The sequence below is a fragment of the Monopterus albus genome, unplaced genomic scaffold (assembly GCF_001952655.1).
Source record: "Monopterus albus unplaced genomic scaffold, M_albus_1.0 scaffold154.1, whole genome shotgun sequence".
Lineage (NCBI taxonomy): Eukaryota > Metazoa > Chordata > Actinopteri > Synbranchiformes > Synbranchidae > Monopterus > Monopterus albus.
The window spans coordinates 1,214,593-1,236,173 of record NW_018128034.1 but is presented as its reverse complement, the minus strand read 5'-3'; the positions used below and the strand labels follow the sequence as shown (position 1 = coordinate 1,236,173).

The following is a 21,581-nucleotide window of genomic DNA, read 5'->3' as shown; positions in this document are numbered from 1 at the left end:
ATTTATTATGTCAAATGTTTAGAGATGGTTGCACCTGTATTAAGCTGAAGTTATTTTATCTTTGTGACCTAGTTGCTGTGAACTGTGGATGGGGAGAATGGTGGGTCGAGTTGTATGTTGTGTTGCTAAGCTATGGTAATTCAAGGGTCAATTTTTTGTGCATTCTCTTGCTGTTACCGGTGCAGAGAGAGATAAATAAGCACGTGAGCCTAAATGCCCTAAGTTATCATGCTGTGAGTTAGTTATGCCTGTTTAAGGGTGCACTATGTAACTTTATTTTCTAATACCAAGATGTTTATTAAGGAACTGTGGTTGCTATTTGAATGCATTGGTTGTTGATTATATTTGCATTTTACAGTTATATTAATTAATGTATGGGAAATGTATGAAATTAGATACGATTTATTTTTGTAAAGAGTATGAAATTGATTTTGATTGGTCTGATCTGTTGTAGGTCAGGTTTTTTTTTTTTGGGTAGAAGAAAAGAAACAAAAGAAACCCCTCTCATCGCTCTGGAGTTCTTCCTGGAGGAAATTAGATCAGAAATTCTCAGTGGATGCTGGGTGGCGAGCCAGGTGAAAGCCTCAAGAAGAACTGATTAGGAGAAAGACTTTTGTGATCCGGTTCACTGCGGAGCTGGTAGGATCCCTAACTCCAGTTTAAAAGGGCCCCAACGATCTGACATTCATTTGGAGGGTGGGGTTTTGTTTTTTTTTCCTTTTGTTGTTTATTCTGTTCAATGATTTAGTGCGCACTTTATTGCATTTGTCCTAAGTGTTGTATTATTGTACATTAGTAAAATTCTGTTAATACATTTTTTAGTTTTACAAATCTAACTATTGTGTTGCTCTTTATTGACATTCCTCCCTGGCTCCTTGTGAAGTCTGGTCTCTTCTGGTACTGGTCCAAATTTGACATTCCTTAGAATATCTAGCTGTATCTATCCAACCAGGATTTAGGTGGAGGTTACACATTTCATTCAATTTGTAAACATTCAAGAAAAGATAACTGTGTGGTTTCAATAATGGGTGGCCTGTGTCCCAGTACAGCTTTATGTCTAGCAACGCCCCTGTTTCGAACGTGCCTATTAAACCAGGGTTTTACATTGATGTGAATTTTATTTTGAAATAATGAATTCTACTGGCGGAAGACGCGTTTTACAAGTTTATTGACTCAACTTACTCAAAGTTATGAGGGTCGAAGCTAAGGCGTTTGTAAGGACACAGAGTTGGGATTTTAGTTGTTTAACCGTACACTAATGGTCAGGTTGTATGTTTGTGTGCTAGTGAAAAGGAGGATGGCAAAAACAGAGTGTAAAGCAGCTAAAGACATGACAGCGGCGGTAAGTGTGCTGGCTGTGAGCTGTGTGTCATCACCGGACAGCCACATATTTCTAACTACGTTTTCTGGCTGCTTTCTTTGCCTTAGATGGAGGAAACGATGCAGCGACTTCAGGGAAGATTCCAGGACATCTCTGAACAGCTGGAGTCCAAAAATATCCTTTCTGTAAGCTGTTTCTACTGTAGCCATTTACACACAGACTGCAGATAATTCACTTTGAGACTCAGCCCACAAATGACGTGGGAAGTTATTCTGGTTAAGCAAGTTGTATAGTCTGGTCTGAGTTGTGCACTTGGTTGAAAAACACCTGGGCACAGCTCGTTGCTATTAGTCTCCAGCCGCACCTGCGATAACATTTATGGGCAGTAGGGGGCGTGTTCCCTTTGCCTAATGGGGGTCGCCTGGCAAGTACCCCACAAAACCTCAAAGTTCATCAGCAGGGAGTCTTCATTCTGTATAATGTACTGTATATTTACCATAAAACCTTGCACTACACAGTTTCATTACTGCCCCAGCTACCACAGAGCAACTAGTTATCTAGATCTGGAGTGAATAGTTAAATAATAATCAATTTAATTGGCAACAATTTTGATAATTCAATCATTTCATGTATATTTCTACCTGTATATTTTATTGGTTATTATTCCCAAACCCTTTAGAACACATGCATGTTCATGGTATCACTGTAAAGATATTTTCATGTGTATGTTCTTACTCCTAGTCCTACCACAGTTAAGTTGAAGTTTAAAAAATGTTTTTTTGTTAATTTTATATTTCAAATGCAGTAAGACGGTTATATCAGGTTATATATGACTGAAATTTACATTTAACATATCTATAATGTGTGTACCCAATTTTAGGAAGACTGAGGAAAGTGACTCAAACTTCACAGCAAAGTATTTCCCCCACTTTGACCATGTAATAATAACTCTCATAGTAAACCAAACAGCTTTATGTTTTGGTTTAAAGATGCTGAGTTTGTCAGATGTATTGATAATGAAAATAATTGGCTGCAGACTTTGAGGACCTCTGTGATGGAATAATAATACTTCTCCAAGGTTTTCTGTCTGTTGATTACCTGATACAGAAAAAAGTCGAAGCAATTTGATAAAACAAATGAGCAGAATATAAACTCCAACAATTAAGGTCCTAAGGATGGAGGTCCTGTCATAGGTGACATTCAGCAGGGCAAACATCTGGCAAATTTCCCAATGAATTAATTGATGACACCACCATCCTGGGCCTCACCAAGGGGGAGACGAGTCAGGTTACAGAAGCTTGGTGAACGACATTCTTGTTTATAGAGAGGAGAATGATGTCAGCCTCAATATAAACAAGACAAAAGAAATAATAGTAGACTTCAGGAAGAACCCCTACCCTCTGCTGCCTCTGACCATCAAAGGGACTGAGGTGGAGAGGGCTGACAGCTACAAGTTCCTGGGCCTGCAGGTGACATCTGACCTGAGCTGGTCACTGAACACAGCTGCCACAGTGAAGAAAGCCCAGCAGCGGCTATACTTAATCAGGCAGTTCAGAAAAGCTGGGCTTAACCGTCACCCTCTCACCCAGGCTTATAGAGGACTGGTAGAGAGCATCCTCACTACTGGCATCACAGTCTGGTATGATAACACCACACAGGCAGAGAGGAAGGCTCTTCAAAGGGTCATAATGACTGCAGAGAGGATAATTGGGACTGAACTGCTATGGACACACTGTACACACAGCACTGCTGCAAAAGAGCATAGAACATAATCAGAGATCCACTCCACCCAGCTCACACTCTGCTCAGACACAAAAACTGCACCTACAGCCTCAGGCCTATAACCAATTCCTGTATGCCTAGACTGTGTTTATGCATAAATGGCAAATAAAAATCTTGAATATTGAATTAATTAAAGTATGTGTGGTTATAACTGGACATGCAGACTTTCCCTTCACTTTCACACTAGATGAGATGGGAACCCGCCTTGATCACCTAGAGAAGAACGTGGTTGAGCTCATGGCACAAGCTGGAATGGAGAAGCAGGCCGTGACAGAGTGACAGCAGGCTCGCAGATCATCTGTCATGGCTCTTTCCATGTAGCCTCCTAGAACTGTGGTGTTTCTCTTGCTGTGCCAGCAGTGTTTCCCCTTTTTGCTGACAGAAATGGTTCTCACTTTGATCAGACATCTTGAAATATGACTTCTGATGTGATCAGTTTACAGCTAAAGTCATTATCCGTGTTTTCCAAGCTGCTGCTGTGCTGCTAACAAATGTTAACAGACTGTAACTGTTTCTGCTTTTTTTTTTTTTCAAAACATGTCCAGTATTTAAGGGTTACATGTAGAGATGTAGTGGTTTTCTTTACATTTAGTATTTTCTAATCATATAAAACTTGTTTGTACCTTCAAGGTGTAAAAATATGGTAAATGCATTTCCTACCTCATATCATTCTTCCTCATTCACTGGCACATTGTCACTTTTTATGCCCCCTCAGTCTATATACAGTATGTGCATATGTGTAAGTTATTGGTACATTTTATGTGTGTCCTCATTAATGTAGAGCAAGAGAGATTCACAGTGGGTAGATCCCAGTTCCCTTAACTGCATCCCATTTCTCTCACTTGCATCTTCTCCTTGTGTCTCAGTCCTGCCCATGTAAGATGTGAGGAAAAGATGCAAGGAAAAAATGTGAGGAGAGAGGAATCAAGGAAATGTTTATACAGATATAAAATGTCATTTCGTCTGATTCTACATCTGAAGCATCCACTCACCAACTGATTTGCGATAAAGGGGTATGTCTGCCCTTAAATTTCTGCAAAGGATGGTCTCTAGTGGTTCATGGGTCCTCCAGCAGCTTTGGGATGTCCTTTTAGATGGTGGATCAGAAGAACTTCTAGGAAAATTCTGTATAAGGGAATTGGGTTTTGCCTAACGCCATGACCTGCTTATCAAACAATGTTTCTCAGAGCTACTGGTGGTCAGACACACAACAGACCGTGCTAACATGGATGAAGAAGATGTTTAAATTATACCCCTAAAGAAAAAGTATGGTGGGTCACATGAGCAGGCAGTAAGCTGTTGACTGTGAAACTAGGAGGACAGTCAAGCTACAATGTTACTTTGACTGTTTGAGAGCATCCTGAAGCCAAAGTGCACACTTAACCATGTCATTTGAACAAGAGTGTCTTCACTGTAGGTTGTGAGCTGCGCCCAGCAGCTTGCTCACATACCATGCACTACAGTAGCTGAAATAGCATTGTTATGTTCGCAGACGGTCCAATTAAACGGCTCCAGAGTTCATTTTGTAAACAAAAACTATGATGAAAGACTTTCTTTGACAACCTAATTTTCAGGACACAAACAGATTAATTCTAAATAAAAAGTAAGACTTGATAACAAAAACTATGATGAAATGTTTTACAGTATGTTGTGTTTTCACAGTCTGACACATGGAACCAGCAAATTTTTCTTGAGACAACAGACCACCTTGGTTTTTGTTGTTTCTCAAAAGCATCCTACCATAAAACTACTATGAAATGACTTTGGCACAGGACTCAGACAACACAGCCTGTGTTGATCACAAGCACGTTCTATAAAGAAGGTTTGCACCCAGTGTGGGACCTAAACCTATGACCCTGAGTTAAGGACTCCTGCTCTACCAACTGAACTAACCAGGTTTATTTAAGTTGAGGAATCATTTTTTCACAGTTTGACACACAAAAATACTGCTTTTTTTTCTTGAGACAGTGGACTAGCTAGCAGGTGGTACCTGCATTAGCACTGCAATTGAACACTACAATAACTAAAGCAAAACCTCAATGGTACTGTCTACATACTGTATGTTAATATTTTGTCACAAGATAAAAGTATGATTTGATTAAAAATGATTAAATGTAATTTGTAAGACAAATCCTAGCTACTTATTTTATTTAATGGACTTTTTTGTTTCTGCTACTTGTACTGGAGAAATTAAGAAAATTGAATTTCTATTTATTATTGCTATATAAAAGCTTATTTGAACATTTGATCTCACCAGCTCTATTTTTGATTAACCCTGTAAAACCTGACACATCAAAAAATAGCCAGAACATTCAAATTTTTTGGAACTGAGATGTTTATTAAACCTTTTAACAAAATCCTAAAGAAAATTCAAGATTCAAGATTTTTATTTGCCATATATGCATAGACAGACAGTCCAGGCATATAGGAATAGAGGTGCCATATTTTTTGTTTATTTTTATTTGTATCACATTTGATACATGGGGCATTTTTTTTGGCAAATTTTTTTGCTCAGAAACCCGCATAGCAAATATGATACAAATGGTTTTATAGGGTTAAGGCGTTAGTCTATGCATTTTCACCTTCTTTCTGAGCCTGTGTGCACAGGACAGGTGTGGACCCTGTTCTTCAAAGGGTGATTACAACAAGTCTTTTGCATGTAAGGACAGAAACAGGAAATCTAAATATCTAGCAAAAGTCCATCATATACAGACAGAGCAATGCATAGTCTTTGACTGCCAAGCTCAAAGTTCATCTCTGGTTGTCCCACATACAGTATGTTATGTGTGCTAGCAGCCTGGAGTGATTAGAGGTAACCAGTGGTCAGCTGATTGTTATTTATGCAATTTATACAGCAAAGCAGTGGTAACTTTGTTAAATATTTCTGATGTAACCCAGAAGTAGTATAACAAGCTATATCTCTGACATCAGTTTTGTGTAATAATGGTTCTTTGTGAAATATCAAAATGGCTTTAGAATGAGGAAAAGCTCCATGAACTCTATTGCACATCTTTCAACAAGTCCACTAAGGTTTTGTGATGCCCCTATGTGCAGATGATGGTGCCATCTGGTGGAGAGGAGAACATATTGATCACATGTTTTCTGAAAATCTAAAGACTTTGAATCAGGTTACTTTGAAAAAGTAAGTATGTTCTCAGTAGTTTAGCTTGAAGTGACTAGAAAGCTAAGATGGACTCTGCACCTAGATGGATGCATGTGGATGTGTTGTGTTTGAATTGGCTGCTATTTCAGTGATCAGCAAAGTGGATTAGATCCAGTTAAAGGCCCTGCTAATCTAATGTGGAGCTTTTAGAACTACACCCATTCTGGCTTTTCTTACAGTGGCCTCCCCATTGAGAAACAGAAGAAATACACACATGGTCTCCACTAGTGGGTTAAGTGATAGTCTGGAGGATTACTGAAGAAGTGAAACCTTTGAGAGCAGGCATATGTCCTGATTGCATTTGATCACGAACCTGAAAGCAGCCAGACAGCTGACCAGATGTTTTGATAAAGATACATCACATGCTGTATAAAGTTCAAATGTTGGGATTAAGCATTGCATTTGTATGGACACTAGCACATACTGTAGGCTATAGAAGTCAAAGGAGATGAGTTAGCTGACAAAGTGCTGCAAAAAGGACAACACTGACATAACAGTATGCATTAATAAAACAGAAATGAAAGTTGAGAGTAAAGTGGCAGAAGCAGTGAGAAAAAGAGAGAATGGGTGGATGGTTAAAAAAAAATTGATAAGTTGGTGTGATGAGGAGACAAGGAGAAGCAAGAAAAGGGAGAAAATAGACAATGGTTTGGGCAAACAGGATTAAAGAACACGTTGCTTAAAATGTGAGAATATAATGCAAGAGGATGAGAATTTTGTGAACAAGATAAGGATTTAGAACATGTTATGTTGTAAGATCCTGTCCAAAATATGGTGCTGCCAGGAAGTACCTGATACTAAATACAGTCATCATTTGATTTATGGGAAGTTATGGAGATAAATGTGATTCTGTTTCAATATCTTAGGAGAACGAATCTGATAGAGAGAGAGTGTGTATGTTTCTCATTTCTTATTAGTTAGCCCACAGTTAGATTAGCGATGCAGACACTATTCCAGTTGGTGGCGGTAATGCACCATTACACTATTTGCCAACTTACATAAAACATCAAGAAGAAGAAAACGCAAAAGCAGCCGAAGAAGACGCAAAAGCGGCAGAAGAAGCCGAAGAAGACGCAGAAGCAGCAGAAAGAGACGAAGAAGATCCAGCAGCAGAAGTAGAGGTGTAATGTTGCACTTAGCATATGCATATTTAAAGCTCTGTAATTGATCGTTTTCTTTCTCAGTAAATTCAAATCTGCGCCTTCACATCTTCGGCAACACTATGAGCACGTTATGGATGGGAAACGTGAGTTGTTTACACTTTTTCTTACTGTGATAAATCACTTTGTGTGACCACCGTGTTAGCTATCTTAACATAGAAGCCTATACCTTGTATGAAAAGGACATAACTAATTTCAAACTCCCATTAGCAAATTGGCACTTTAATGTTGCTTTGCTTTGTGGGTAGCACTGCTGAAAGACTACCGTTTAATACGGTTTAGCCTCAAACAATCGGTTAACAGTCCATCCGATGGAGATGGTCCCAAACGGGGACTGGTGGATCCAGCTCTGAACTACATGAGCATGGCACTGAATTTTAGGACGGCTTATATTGCAGTTGTGAAAACAGAATAAAAAAAAACAGACTTAACAGTATTTTTTCCCTCCGTCTAAATCACATCAGACCACTTTCTGCATTAAAACCCACTATTCTTATTCACTCACGGGCCACTTTATTAGGTACACCTGTACAATTGTATGCAACACGTCCGTCTTAACATCGGTGTTTATTAAGCTCAGAATGTTTGTTTTGGGCTAAACTGTAATAAATGTATGAATTCAATTATATGTTTATTATTGAGGTCTTAGTTAAAGGTGGCGTTGTATTGACGACATCATATTCAGAGGTGTTCCTAATATTCTGACGCTGTATGTAGCGATGTATGTAGCTGGGGAGGACAAAAACACAGACACACCTCTGAATATAATGTCAGCCTCCTTTTAACCACTACCATTACTGTATAATTGCTGAGCTCTTTTATTTTTTAATTTTGTCCACACATTTCTTTGTTGTTCTGTAGCTGGAAACCTACATGGATGAGAAGTTTATCACCAGAGCCTTTTCCACCATGGGAGAACAGGTGGTTAATGTGCGGATCATACGTAACAAGATGACAGGGTGAGAACTAAATCCACAAGCAGCAGTTCTTTTTGCATTTCTATTCTGACATTAAACAGTGTGTCATCACCCAGGGGTGCTCTGGGTTATTGCTTTGTGGAGATGACAGATGAGGCCACCGCTGAGAGGTGTCTCCGCAAAATCAACGGAAAAGCTTTACCAGGGGCCAACCCGGTATGAAGAGCATTTATTGTTCACAGTAGCCATTTTTGTCTTTTATCTCAGTCAGTCACTCATGAAACATGGCATGGTGAACTTAAATGTCTCTTTCTCACAGCCAACAAGATTCAAGTTAAACCGAGCCACCTTTGGGAAACAAGAAAGTGGGTGAGTCCAGATGGAGACAATTGCTGACGATGTTGTTACTGAGTCCTCCTTTTACTGAACTTGAATGGACTTTTTTCTTTATTGTGAAGCAGTTTGTAGCGGTGTTTTGAAAGGTATTATATAAAATAAGTTATAATACTTGATAATAACTGTTGTTGGTTACATTTGCTGTATTAGACAAAAGCACAGCCTCTGTTTTACTGTCTTGTTGCAGTCAGATGTTTTCTCTGTTTGTGGGGGATCTAACACCCGAGGTGGATGATGGGATGCTTTATGAGTTCTTTTACAACCGCTACCCTTCCTGCCGTGGTGGAAAAGTGGTGCTGGACAGCATGGGCAACTCCAAGTGAGTATTATCAAGTCACCACACAATGTGTAAAAACACAATATATTGTTGCCTGCATCGGTGTAGCTGCAGTCCAGACCTTCACTACAGCCACCTTCAGCTCCTGCTTGTTCTGGGGTCTCCCTGCCTTTAGTCTGTTTTCAGCGAGCGGGATGCACCTCATTCAGGCTGAGATCAGGTGGTTGACTCGGCCATTTGAGGATATTTCCCCCTTTTCACCCTGAAAAGCTCTTTGGTGGCTCTGACCATAAGTAGGATTGTTGTCCTGCCGAATGATGAAATATGATCCAGTGAGTTTTGATGCATTTGGCTGAATACCTCTGCAAGTCATCCTGTTGCTTCTGTCAGCAGTGAACTCATCAAATTCCAGAGTGCCAGCACCGGGGAAGCGAGCCACCCTGGACAGGTCGCCAATCCATCGCAGGGCGAACACATAGACGAACAACCACACACACACACACACACTCCTATGGGCAATTTAGAGACACCAATCAACCTAAGCTGCATGTCTTTGGACTGTGGGAGGGAAGTGTGAGTGGTTGTCTCTCTCTCTTTGTGTGTTAGCCCTGTGATGGACTAGCCACCTGCCCAGGGTGTACCCTGCCCCTCACCCACCTGGGATTGGCCCCAGTGCCCTCATGAGACTCTACAGGATAACCAGTATAATTAATGGATGGATTATTTCATAAAGCCTCTTATTCATTGAAATGCTGTGAAATAATGTTCGGGACCTTCCCAAGCTCCATAATTGCCCTCTCACTGTGCATCTTGCTGTAGGGGGTGTGGCTTTGTTCAGTTCCCAGATGAGCGGCTGCAGAAGCGGGCGTTAGAGGAGTGTCAGGGTGCTGTGGGACTGGGTGGTAAGCCTCTGAGGCTGAGCCTGGCTGCTAACAAGTGAGTTCTTCTCAAAGTCTTTGCTCTTGTTGTCAGTAACAAGATTTATCTGTGCCTGGAGCACAAGCTAGATAAGTTGGTGGAATTCAGCAGTGTGTCCCTTCCTCCCTCATCAGTTTAAGGAACAGACCGCAGCAGCAGCAGAAGCAGTCAGACAAATCCTGGCAGCCCAGTTCAGTATACAGACACAGCTATGACCAGTACGACCAGTATAACCAGTACCAGCAGCAAGCCTATCCTGGGTATTACTCATCATGGGGCTACGACCAGAGTGGAGGAGGGTATGGCTACAACTATCAGCAGTATGATTACACACAGTATCCTCCACCACAGGTGAGCGCTCTCTGTTGCCAGCATCATTACCTCTCTCACTGTTAACAGACATGAATCAATCTAACACTTTGTTTTACTTTTAGGAAAGTGAAGCTGTTGAGGATGATGGACTTGAAGGTTGGTTTTGGGACTGGAGGCTGCAAATGAGCCTTACGTCTTCATTGACTTGTGTATCAAGATTTGTTTAATGTATAGGCAAACAGAAATGTAACAGTAGTTTGTTGTTGTAAGGGGAGTTGCATTTTGGAACGATTTATTTCAATGTGTGCTTTTACAACTCTTTAAAAACCATATTCATATAAAATAGTTTGAAACTTTTAGGCAGTTTAATGCTTACCCCTATAGCTGTATTTACATTTGATTAAATTGTAACACCTGGTCCACTTATAGCTAGCTTTTTATTCTTGTGTTCCAGCGATAGCAGTGGCCAGAGGCATTATGTTTTCAGTTTGTCAACTGAAGGATGAACTGATTAGATGTTGATGGTCAAAGGTCATTATATCTTAATATCTGTCCCATTCCTGTGAATTTGACTGGTTGGCAGAGGCATACAACTGCAAAGTGGTAATTCTAGTTTGACTTTGTGTTAGGTTTTATTTTAAATGGATAATTGCGATTATTGCCCATCCACACTCAGTAATCGTTCTGTGAATGGCCAAACCTTTGCCCACAGCTGTATTGCTGTGAAGCCCATTGTGACCAGCTGACACTGTTTTGCAGATCCCAGTCCGGAGCTGGATGTGGTGGAGGCCAACAGGAAGTTCATGGAGCTCAGTGAGGAGCTGTATGATGCTCTGATCGAGTGTCACTGGCAGCCTGCAGAGTTCTCTATAGAACAGGAGTACACCTCTTCCAGCCTACCTGAGTCCATTTACTGCTGAAACGGAGCACATTTTCTTCTCTGCTCTTTACCCTTCCTGAGGTCTTCAGAATTTTTTACAGTGTGTATAATTTTTTTTTTTAAAGGACACAAAAGAAACAAGACTTTGTAATACTATACTGTCTTCAAGGGTGTAATCCAGTTGAAATGTACTGTCAGTACACAAAGTTTGGAGTTACAAAAAATATTTTTGGTTTATTTATGAATCTACAAAACACTGGCGCTGAATGTTAAATCGTATTTCCTGCATAGTTTAAAAATAAAACAGATATGAAAAGTAAAATCAAATTAAACAATCAAATCTTAAGACAAACTCAATCAATATAAACTCAACCATCCAACAACCAAATACACACCAGGAATCAGGTGTACATTGACATCACCTGGACATTACTATACAATCACGTCATCAGTATTAAACATATGTACTGACATGTCCGGTAATAGGCACAATACTCATCCTATAGAGTGTACCATCATTAAAGCCTAGTTGAATGCGATTATGGCATCTTCTGATTATTCTAAAGACACATGTTTTTGTTTACTTTCAGTCCATTCATGCTATACCCCCAGGTCACATCCATGTCTCTTTTGAGAGACATGGCAGAGATTTTTAGTCAGATTTTAAATGAGCTAATGTATGGGAATTGTACGAGTTGAAACACCGGGTATACTATAATAGCAAGTGAATGATCCGGTGCTGGTAGAACATGAACCCTGTTCCTCATATGCGAATAACTGTTAACTTTATTCACAGGAGTTGATTTGAAGAGTTTTCCTCAAGCCTGGACCATTATACATGGATACCCATGTTGTTCAAATTAGGATGCTGATGATTTGACATGACTTTTTTTTCTCTTCAAAGCTGGTTTAAAATTCATCTGGAACTGTTGTGAAAGTCCTCATGCCCAAGCCTGCAGCTTACTGACATTTAACCAAATGATGAACCAAGACATTTTAGGGGTGAATCTCACACATGAACTCATTTTCAACTATGTATACTTTTTTTTTTTTAGAGATATAATGAAAGTATATTGATATATTTCTGGTGTTAGATGGCAATATCCAGGTTATTGACAAGTCACTGACAAGGGTAAATGGATGATGGGTGTTAATCTTGAATATATTATGGGATACAAATGTAGTGCGGGTAAATTGGTTGACACATGGGACTCAATTACTGGGTTCTTGCACCTCTGATGTCCAGCAGGGCACATTTTAATAAGAGCTTTGGTAAACAGAGCATATATCTGTTTTCCCTTGAGTGACAGCTTGCACACACTAGGGTACAGATATTTCAATAAAAAAGAACAAAATAAGAAAAACAAAGCAGGTCAGTCCCAGACAAGGTGCTAGACGACAGAGTACTGCACAACAAAATACAGCCTGACAAAATAAGGCAGTGGGCTCTGGCTGCACACACAAACAAAACAATATGTAAATACCAAATAACCATGCAGTCACCAAATATCTGTGAAATGCTATATTAACAAGCTTAAAGAAAACTTCCATTCCGCCTCAAAGCAGAAACTCTCTACTTATAGAGTAGGTGGTCTGATAGGAATATGCATAATGAGGGGATTGATAGATAGATAGATACTTTATTACAGACTCAAGGTCCAGATGTATAAATGCTAAAAAAAAGTTTCCTAAGACTGCCTTTTTTATAATTAGACCATAGATGAGCAGTGTACAGGGAGGAATAATAAGCTCTAAACAAAGTCAGTTTTACTTCATCCGAGCATGAACCAAATTTCCAAACCAATACATTTGCTTGTGCATATAACATGCGGCACTGCCTATACATATCCGTCATCAAACAAGCGGTCATTTATAACATGACCCAAGTACTTAACTTCATTACTCACAGTTAAAATGTTACCATAACTTAAAAAAAAGGGAATGCAAGGGACCTGTCCTCTTTTGTGCAGCATATCATAATAACACTTTTAGCTGAATTTTACTTGATATGGTGAAGCTCCCCAAACAGGGAACATACATTCAAGAGCTGCTGGAGACCTGCTCAGCTGGGACTATATCACCAGTGAGTCAGTAAGTGATTCACTATTATACCTCCAACCATACATCCTGTTTTACACATATTTAGCTCCTTAGAAAGACCATTCATATAAAAATTAAACTAAATCAGGGACAACAGACTACCCTGTCTTACCCCGTTACAGGTCTGAAAGGGTGCAGATATACAATTATCCCATCTGACACAGTCTGGTGGGCATATCAATATGACAAGCATCTCACTATATAGGCACTCGGGCGTCACACAGTTTCTTGAATAATTTCCTATGATTCACTCGGTCAAAAGCTTTAGAAGCGTCTAAAAACACGTAAATACAGTAGAATTTTTACTTTTATATTTACTAACTAGTTCTTTCAAAGCAAAAATATACATACCCCTTACGGAAAGAAAATATATTTCCAAATATATTATGCGTGAATGTATGTCAGGTTATTTTGTGTGTATAACATATATTGCAAAATATGCTGAATAATATAATGAATTAATATATTACAATATATTGAATAATACATGACCATGAGCTTTGGGTCATGACCGAAAGGGCAAGATCCCGGATACAGGCGGCCGAAATGAGCTTCCTCCGCAGGGCGGCCGGGCGCACCCTCAGAGATAGGGTGAGGAGCTCGGTCACCCGGGAGGAGCTCAGAGTAGAAAAATCTCATGAGGACGACTAAGCATTTAAACAGTCTAACTAGACATCCTGTCTCCACTAAACATTTCTAATGCATAAAGTATCTAACCAATATCTATCTGACTAAAAATAGCTAACACTATTCTTAATACATTTATTTTCCTTGCTTATATATCTTACAATTGTATTGATGAGAATCAAGTAGAATCTGCCCACTTTGAATGATGTAACTTCTGTAGAGACTAGCTGTCTGCATCTCTTTGTGACCAGACAGCCTTTTTACATTTTAGCAAAGGCCTGTTTTACAATCACACCTCGACCCACTTAGCATATCCCAAGCTTTGCTTTGTCTTGGGATGTCCTGTAGAGGCCAGGGGCTCACCACCTGAGAGACACACACAGACACACACACACACACACACCTAGGTTTACCATATTTCAACATGGAAGTGCGAGCTCCAGCTCGCACCAAATTACCAATAAGATCACAAATTATTGAAGGTTGCACCTCTGTCCAGGGCGGAGCAGCCCAAGAAGATAAAATGTATTGTAAGACCTTAATTCGCAGTCAGTGGATGGACCTCCTGCGGGAGCTCTGCCCCTCTGATCCCAGCGCTGTAAGAAGAGAAGCATGAATGTACTTGAAGAGCTGAACAGTTTGATAACTGAAATTATGCTGAAGTAGAATTTTCCCATTCATTTGAATGGGGCAAGACTGTCAAAATAAAGCTAAATATTTCAAAAGTATGAAGTTTAGAAATGACTGTCTTTGAGGAGCTGAACATTTTGATACCTGAATGGCTTTGCTAGCTGAAAGTATGCTGAACTTATTAAAGATGTGAAAAGAGTCCAATGGGGGGGGCGGAACAGACAGAGACAGAGGGAGGAGTTATGCTGGGGCATGTCCCAATTGCGCTGCATTTTATGAACCACCAGATGGCACTCCAAGACTGTGTCATTGACTCAGCATATTTAGTAGAAGCACCCTTTTGAGCTAATACAGCCATGAGTCTTTTTGGGAATGATGCAACAAGTTTTTGAGTACATGCAGGAATGTCCTTGAAGAGTTGAACAGATCAAGACCTCAATGGCCTGTATAGCTGAAAGTATGCTGGACTTATTAAGTGCCAAAAAAGGTCGATCATTTTGACTTCGTCATTTGAAAAGTAGCTCGCAAGGCAAAAAAGTGTGGGCAACCCAGGTCTAGACCTTACTTTCTATAATGTCCAAGATGACTTTTGTTGTGATTTGGCGCTATACAAATAAAATTTGATTGATTGATTGATCTAGTGGTCAATAAAATGAAGTGCAATTGAGAAGTATCATTTATTGACAGTGCTTGAGGAGGGCATCTGGTGGTAAATAAAATAAAGTGCAATCAAGATGTTATTTATTGGTTCATGGATTGTTTGGGATTTGATGCGCCATGCATATTCCTGTTCGACTACACTACATGGTTGTATGGTTTCAAGCTGACACAATTGGATTATCATAATAAACAAACACTCCAGTGATTAGAAACAACAACACAATCAATTACATTTCGTAATTTGGTAACATAAACTTCAAAGGATCATAGGTCAAAGGTTATGAGTACGAACCAACATAATCACAAGGTTAAAATATACAGTACAATGTAACTTGTAGTACTGATTATGTGGCACAGCAAAATATCACTAATTCTGGATCTATGCATTAAAGCTATTTCTGATTCAACTACAACTATGAGCAAGGATAAATACTGCAATTTATGTGTAAAATCTAACTTTATTGTACCGCTTCTCATGGGATTGTTCAAAGTAGTTTCTTTTTTAAATAATGCTGTTCACCTCCTGAAACAACAGACAATAGTTAGCAGCACTTAGTGGTCTATGGACATTAATCAGTTTTATGGCCTCAGGCCCCAGGAAGACATACGACAGGAAGACTACAGCAAGCTGCTGTTGTTTTGCAGGTCATGTGGGTCAGTGGATCTCACACATTCTCAGCACCCATAACACACTGCTCTGTGATTGGACTTTCACTCTCCAACTTTTACACAGTGACTTCAAGCTTCTAGCTTCCTGCTCGAAACCTTCTGAAAGATGGGATCAGATGCTCACCATGGCGCATCATGTGTGTCACCTCCTTACTAATGCCCTGGGCTCTGTGGAAAACAAGGGGAAAGAGATATACTGTGTGTGTCTTTCTTTCTCTAATAGTCTGGTTATGTTTGGTGGAACTGACCAATTTTCCAGAAAGGTTTGTGCACCCCAGAATTTATTTAAAGCCACATTTTTATTTTATTTTGCCAGGAAGTCCTGTTGAAATCAAGATCTCTTTTTCAAGGGAGACTTGGCCACATAAAGGTTAATATTTTGAAATGCATTAATTAAGAAGAACATGAAACTATTATGCACAGGTTAACATAAGCAACTCTGAGTGTCCTGTCAAGTCATTTCTAAACTTGTCACTGATCCTGTACCTCCAAGCAGGCAATAATAAGAAGGCATCGGCAGCTCTGAAGCTGCAGAGAAGCATGGCTTTCCATACAGGTACTATGTTTTTTTTTAATATTTAAATATTGGAATAAATGAAACTTTTATTTGGATTGAGCACCTTTGGTGCACTAAAGTATTATTGAATCATATGTCCTATTTTGTAGCAGTAGATATACAATTCTCTAAAATACAAAATTAGGCTTTATAATAGTAGTTATTCCTGCATTTCAGACTGCCTGTGGGTTTACAATCATTTTAAAGGCAATATGATAGAGGAACACTGTCCATCCTAAAAATAACAATGTATTGATTGCCATTTAGTTTAAAATGTATGTGATTTTTTTTTATGCATTTCAAGAGTGAGGAGGGACTGAGGAGTTGCGAATGTGACACTGCTCAATGCATGTTTAACATTCGAAGCTGTGGTACGAGAAGCTTCATCTCAGGGAAATGTGTCCACAACAAAGGGAAACAATTCTACCTGCTTTTATAACCGCTTTGCTTGATTCAGTGGATTATCCTCCATTGCACTTTCATTGTGCATGTATTTCTTCTATTTTTTACTCGTTTTATAACAACATCAATGTACTTCTACTGGTTTTGTATAATAAATTATAGAACTCTTTAAATAGCCATATGGAAGCGTGAACTGGGAGTGTTCCTTTTGTCTCTTCTTACATTCCTTGTTTTTAATTTTTCTCTCCTGTGATGGAGATCTTTTTTTTTATTAAACTTTCACCTTAGCTTCATTGCTCACATTCTGTAGGTAGTTATTTATGAGACATCTCAAGTTTATATATTTGATGTTCAGGTGCAAATAAGTGTTACAGACCAAAGGTTTACAGAACTAATTGTCTCTTTTTTTGTTTTCAGGATAGATCACCTCCAGGCTGATGTTTTAAAGGCTGTCAAACATCTGTTGTGGTGTCCTCCACAGCCTTGAGGAGGACAAACTGATAGACCCAACAAACTGCACTCACCTCTTGTGTGCACAGTATTTTTTTAAACCCCAAATCCAAGCTGACCTGGATGCCTTCACTGAGGGAGGGAACAACCATTTACTCCAAACCAGCTGTGGAAAACTGGGAAGACGGTCCTGTCAACCCTCCTGAGGACAGTGAGGTAAGTGGAAAATCATGCAGCTCTAACATGCTGGTGTTAAACTCTTTAATAGACAGAACATGCTTGTACTTGTGGCTTAATCCCACGTTTCAAAGAGTCATTCACAAAATGTATTTTAAAGTGCATTCCACACTTATTGATGAATAGTTTCATTTCAGAGGGACTAGTCTCCAAATGTGGGCATTCTGGACATTGACCATGTGTAATACAGGTTCCAGAACTGGCTGCTCCCCTGGACTGTGAAGGTCTGGAAGCCCTGACAACTCTTCAATCCCCTTGCTCCTCATCTGTGTTTTTGCAGACATTTATACTGTTACTGTCCAATACATAGAGGATCTTGTTGAATCAAGGCAAGAGTCCTAAGTTACGAGTACAATTTTAAAACATGTAGCTCCTGTAGCTAACTTAACCCACAGGCTTTGTTCGAAGCCAAAAATGGCAACGAACATAAAGGATTTTTTTGTTGGAAAACAACCTTAAAAATGACCATTTTCTATATTCTCAGTGCTACTGGTTTTTCTTGTATTATTAATAACAGTCTGAGATGTGTAACTGATTAACAACAAAACCAGTTATTATGCATTGTTATTTTTGTGCAGGGAAAGCAAAATAAAATAAAACTCACACTCAACGTGTTTGTGGCCAAAAATGGCCATTGCTATAAAATATATATTAAAAGATTTTTCCATATTCACCAACTTGATTTTTTAAATTTGCATCAGTCCTGGTCATGAAAACCAAAATTTCATTCAAATTCTGAATTTTAACCCTTTAAATGCCTGTTAGATCACATAATGCCAATGATTCATAAAGGGAGAAAAGCATAAAATCACTATTTTTCTTTTACCAAATAATACATGCTACTTGATTTATTTTTTAAACATCATTGTATGTCAGTAATTAGAAGTATCCATTTTTATGCATAATTATTATTTTTTTTGTGCAGAAAAACAGAAGAAACAGAAAACATATAAACTCCCACTTACCATGGCATAATCTGGTAGAAAACATTAAAAACTATAATTTTCAAGTGTTTAGAAGTTTAGAATGAAAGCCATTTTACCTAAATTGTATAAATCAATACTGTAAATAACAAGGAATGAAAAGATGTAGTTTACATGGGTTTCAATTGGCCAAACGTGTCCATGATAAAGCCATGTGTTACAATTGGATGTATACAGTATATTTGATATATTTAAAGAGATGTTGAAAATTGAAAATTCAAAAAAAAAAAATACAGACCCTTGAGAAATTTCATTCCATTTGCATTAACACAGCTAAAATGGCCAAAAAAAACCAAACGTTAATTGGACACTTTTGACCAGCATAGAGGCCAGAGGGGGACGGAATAATTAACTCACAAAACAGTATTTTCTTCTTGTATTTGGGTTCCCTTGAGGATACGATGGCGGACTGCATTTTACAAACAGATTATAAAACAAATTACAACATAGTCAACTTATAGCCCTCTGAAAATTCTGAATAATGGATCAATTTGAAAAAGCATGTAAAACCAATGAACCAGTTCTCAGTCACAACACTGCAATATGTTAATTCTGGCTCTTACTAGCAGTCCACAGTAACAGATGACATGAAGAAAAACTGACAAAACCAAGCAATGAACATCTCAGTGTGCCAAATGGGTCTCAACAATGCTGAATCCTGTACCACACGTTGCAATGCAGTTATCCACATGACTGGAGAAGTCTTCATAATTGAAGAAGTGTCCAGGCACACGCAACGTAACAAAGCAGGTGGACAACATGACGTATTTTGCCTTGACAACTTTGACTTTCAGTCTGCCACTAGAGATGTCCCATTCTACCCAAAACCTTGTCAGCTGCCTGAGCTGCGATGGAGTGGCTGCTAAAAAAAAAGGTTTTAAATTTTTTTATTTTACAACCTTATTTGATTTCCTTAATAAATGGTCAAAACAAACTTGCCTGACTCAATGTCCTCAAGAATCCTGCTATGCAATTCTGGATGCTCCCTGGGTATGGATGATGATCATCATCACTGTCTCACTGCCAGACAGTTTGGTTGAGGATTACCTAAGGGGGTAATGGCAAAAGCATGGCATGCTGTATAATTTCAACCTATCTCATTTTGGTTTGCTTCATTTTGAACAAAAGTACTGTATTATCTTTGAGCTTTCCTTTAGTGGGCAGTGAGCATGCATTCAGCATGCCGAGGGAAAGTGACTGGCGCAGTTTGGGGCCTGTCTTTGAGCAGAGTCCACACCTTTGTGTCCTCATGCCCCTTTCTCATCTGCTTGTCTGCCTTGCTGTTCACTCAGTCCCCTAAAGTGTTGTGTTGAGAAAAGTTTTAATGTCAAGGGACAAAGTGTTGATATACACTCACCAGCCACACATTCAGAGGTGTCTATATTTTTATCCTCCCCAGCTACATACATGAGGGTTAGAATATTAAAAACACTTCTGAATATAACATAGTCCATTCCAATACCACCTTTAACTGTGACCTCAATAATAAACACTTTATACATTTATACTGAAATGGCTTCATAAACACAAATGTTAAGGTGGAAGTGTTTCACTGAATTGTACAGGTGTACCTAATAATGTGGCCAGTGACTATATTCCTGAGTGGATGCTGTAAAGTTTGAAGTCAGCATCCTGTTTTGAGATTGGGAGGGTGAAATATTAAGATGTCATTTCACCGCATGTCGAAGTAATCGCTGGAATAGCCATCTCCGATTTATTGAATTAACAGCTTAAGAAACAGAGAACATTAACAGAACCATTTTGTCTGCCCTTACACCCATTAAACAGATGGTGCAAATGTTTCTTTTTCCACAGTCATTTATTGAAGTACTACTGTCACAAAAGGTCCCAGATTTAATATTAAACAAGAGGAACCTTAAATTTTACTTTGAAAGCCTAGTAACAGTAAAACAGTAAGAATGTTTAACATGCCAAATTTTAAGTGTTCTGAATAATTTTGTATTACTTACCATCTGAACTGTTTTCCCAATGTCAAGATGTGCCACATCATCACGCTGTAGTGTGACAGTGTTTGTGTCTTCATGCATCAACAGACAGTGGAAAACACTGTGGTGAAACAAGTATTCAGATCTCAATACCCTATTGCAAAAGTACTCTCATCACATATAAGGGTCATGCATTCAAAAGGGATTCATTATCAGATACACCTAAATCGACAAAACAGTTTGTTCTGCAAACCTGTGACTGTACATTATCATCCTGTATCAATACTAATGCATCACTATGTACTCTAAGCAGCATTTTACTGGAGCCAGTACTACTTTAGTCCAGTTGTACCAAACTTAAGGGTCACTCACAGCATACATCTGGAGGGGTTGTCACATGATAAATGGGAAAGGAAAAGAAAATTTGTTATATAAATCTTTTCTTATTCTGAGAAGCTATTTTTTTAATAAAACTGTGTGTACACTGTTATGGCAAAAAATTGTCTTATCAGGATTCGGTGAGCGCAAAATAAAACTTGATACCAACTCTGGAGGTTGATGCACATTGATTCCTGCAGGAAGGAGCGAACTCTCACTCTGAAGGAGAAGCTCCCTGAGCAGAGAGCTGCATTTCCTTTTATACATAGACATAAGTGTTGCTTGTGGTTTCGGTCAGTTAAGGTCATATGTAGGTTGAAGGAAACACCTGGAAAGAAGCTGTCTGGTTTAGCATCCCTACAACGGCATGCTTTTCACTGGAAACACTTTGACACAGAGGTTGTCTGGTTTCACAAGCACACAAATAACTATATATAAAAACTTCATAATGATGTTAATATCAATTTTTCCATCACAACACACACACACTAAGACATTCTCACCTCTAGTAGTACATTTAACATTTTCAATGAAGTGACGTGAGATGTTTAAAGGGAAACCAGACATATAAAACATGGGGTCCCAGAATTGTTTTTGTAAGCAGTTACAAACCAGAAAAGTTGGGAACAATTTGTTCAACACATTCTTACCTTGTCATGCGTTTTGAAAAATTATAGTTAACTAAAGTTGTGAAATAAACAGTTGAGTAAAAAAAGGGCTATTTCTCATGAAATACAGTAGAGTGCAAGTATAAGGTAGCAGAAAAATACAGTATATTATTCAAGCAGAAGACCAGAAAATCAAACAGTTTGATTAC

At 38.9% G+C, this 21,581-nt stretch overlaps 2 protein-coding genes across 5 annotated transcripts; both read left to right on the top strand.

Annotated features, from left to right (window-relative positions):
- Positions 1 to 10: 10 nt before the first annotated feature.
- LOC109968595 (heat shock factor-binding protein 1-like) lies at positions 11 to 5,369 on the top strand. Of its 3 annotated transcripts, none has more exons than XM_020614957.1 (4): positions 11 to 639; positions 1,287 to 1,342; positions 1,429 to 1,495; positions 3,288 to 5,369. In XM_020614957.1, the coding sequence occupies exons 2-4, from the start codon at positions 1,298 to 1,300 to the stop codon at positions 3,380 to 3,382; spliced, it is 207 nt and encodes a 68-aa protein (XP_020470613.1). In that variant the 5' UTR covers positions 11 to 639; positions 1,287 to 1,297; the 3' UTR covers positions 3,383 to 5,369. The 3 variants fall into 3 exon arrangements, with proteins under 3 accessions (XP_020470613.1, XP_020470614.1, XP_020470612.1); XM_020614958.1 differs by having other exon boundaries at positions 11 to 696; XM_020614956.1 differs by lacking the exon at positions 11 to 639 and having other exon boundaries at positions 755 to 1,342; positions 3,288 to 5,367.
- A 1,946-nt stretch (positions 5,370 to 7,315) lies between these two features.
- Positions 7,316 to 11,782, top strand: LOC109968566 (tRNA selenocysteine 1-associated protein 1). 2 transcript variants are annotated; one of them, XM_020614915.1, is made up of 9 exons: positions 7,316 to 7,512; positions 8,288 to 8,385; positions 8,460 to 8,559; positions 8,663 to 8,712; positions 8,927 to 9,058; positions 9,836 to 9,952; positions 10,069 to 10,285; positions 10,369 to 10,402; positions 11,006 to 11,782. In XM_020614915.1, the coding sequence occupies exons 1-9, from the start codon at positions 7,489 to 7,491 to the stop codon at positions 11,164 to 11,166; spliced, it is 933 nt and encodes a 310-aa protein (XP_020470571.1). In that variant the 5' UTR covers positions 7,316 to 7,488; the 3' UTR covers positions 11,167 to 11,782. The 2 variants fall into 2 exon arrangements, with proteins under 2 accessions (XP_020470571.1, XP_020470570.1); XM_020614914.1 differs by having other exon boundaries at positions 8,445 to 8,559.
- Positions 11,783 to 21,581: the final 9,799 nt, after the last annotated feature.

Coding starts and splice junctions, on each gene's coding strand:
- LOC109968595 (XM_020614956.1), top strand. CDS start 1,259: ATGGTCAGGTTGTATGTTTGTGTGCTAGTGAAAAGGAGGATGGCAAAA. Junction 1,343..1,428: donor CTAAAGACATGACAGCGGCG/GTAAGTGTGCTG, acceptor TCTTTGCCTTAG/ATGGAGGAAACGATGCAGCG. Junction 1,496..3,287: donor TGAACAGCTGGAGTCCAAAA/ATATCCTTTCTG, acceptor TCACTTTCACAC/TAGATGAGATGGGAACCCGC.
- LOC109968566 (XM_020614914.1), top strand. CDS start 7,489: ATGAGCACGTTATGGATGGGAAAC. Junction 9,059..9,835: donor GACAGCATGGGCAACTCCAA/GTGAGTATTATC, acceptor ATCTTGCTGTAG/GGGGTGTGGCTTTGTTCAGT. Junction 10,403..11,005: donor TGAGGATGATGGACTTGAAG/GTTGGTTTTGGG, acceptor ACTGTTTTGCAG/ATCCCAGTCCGGAGCTGGAT.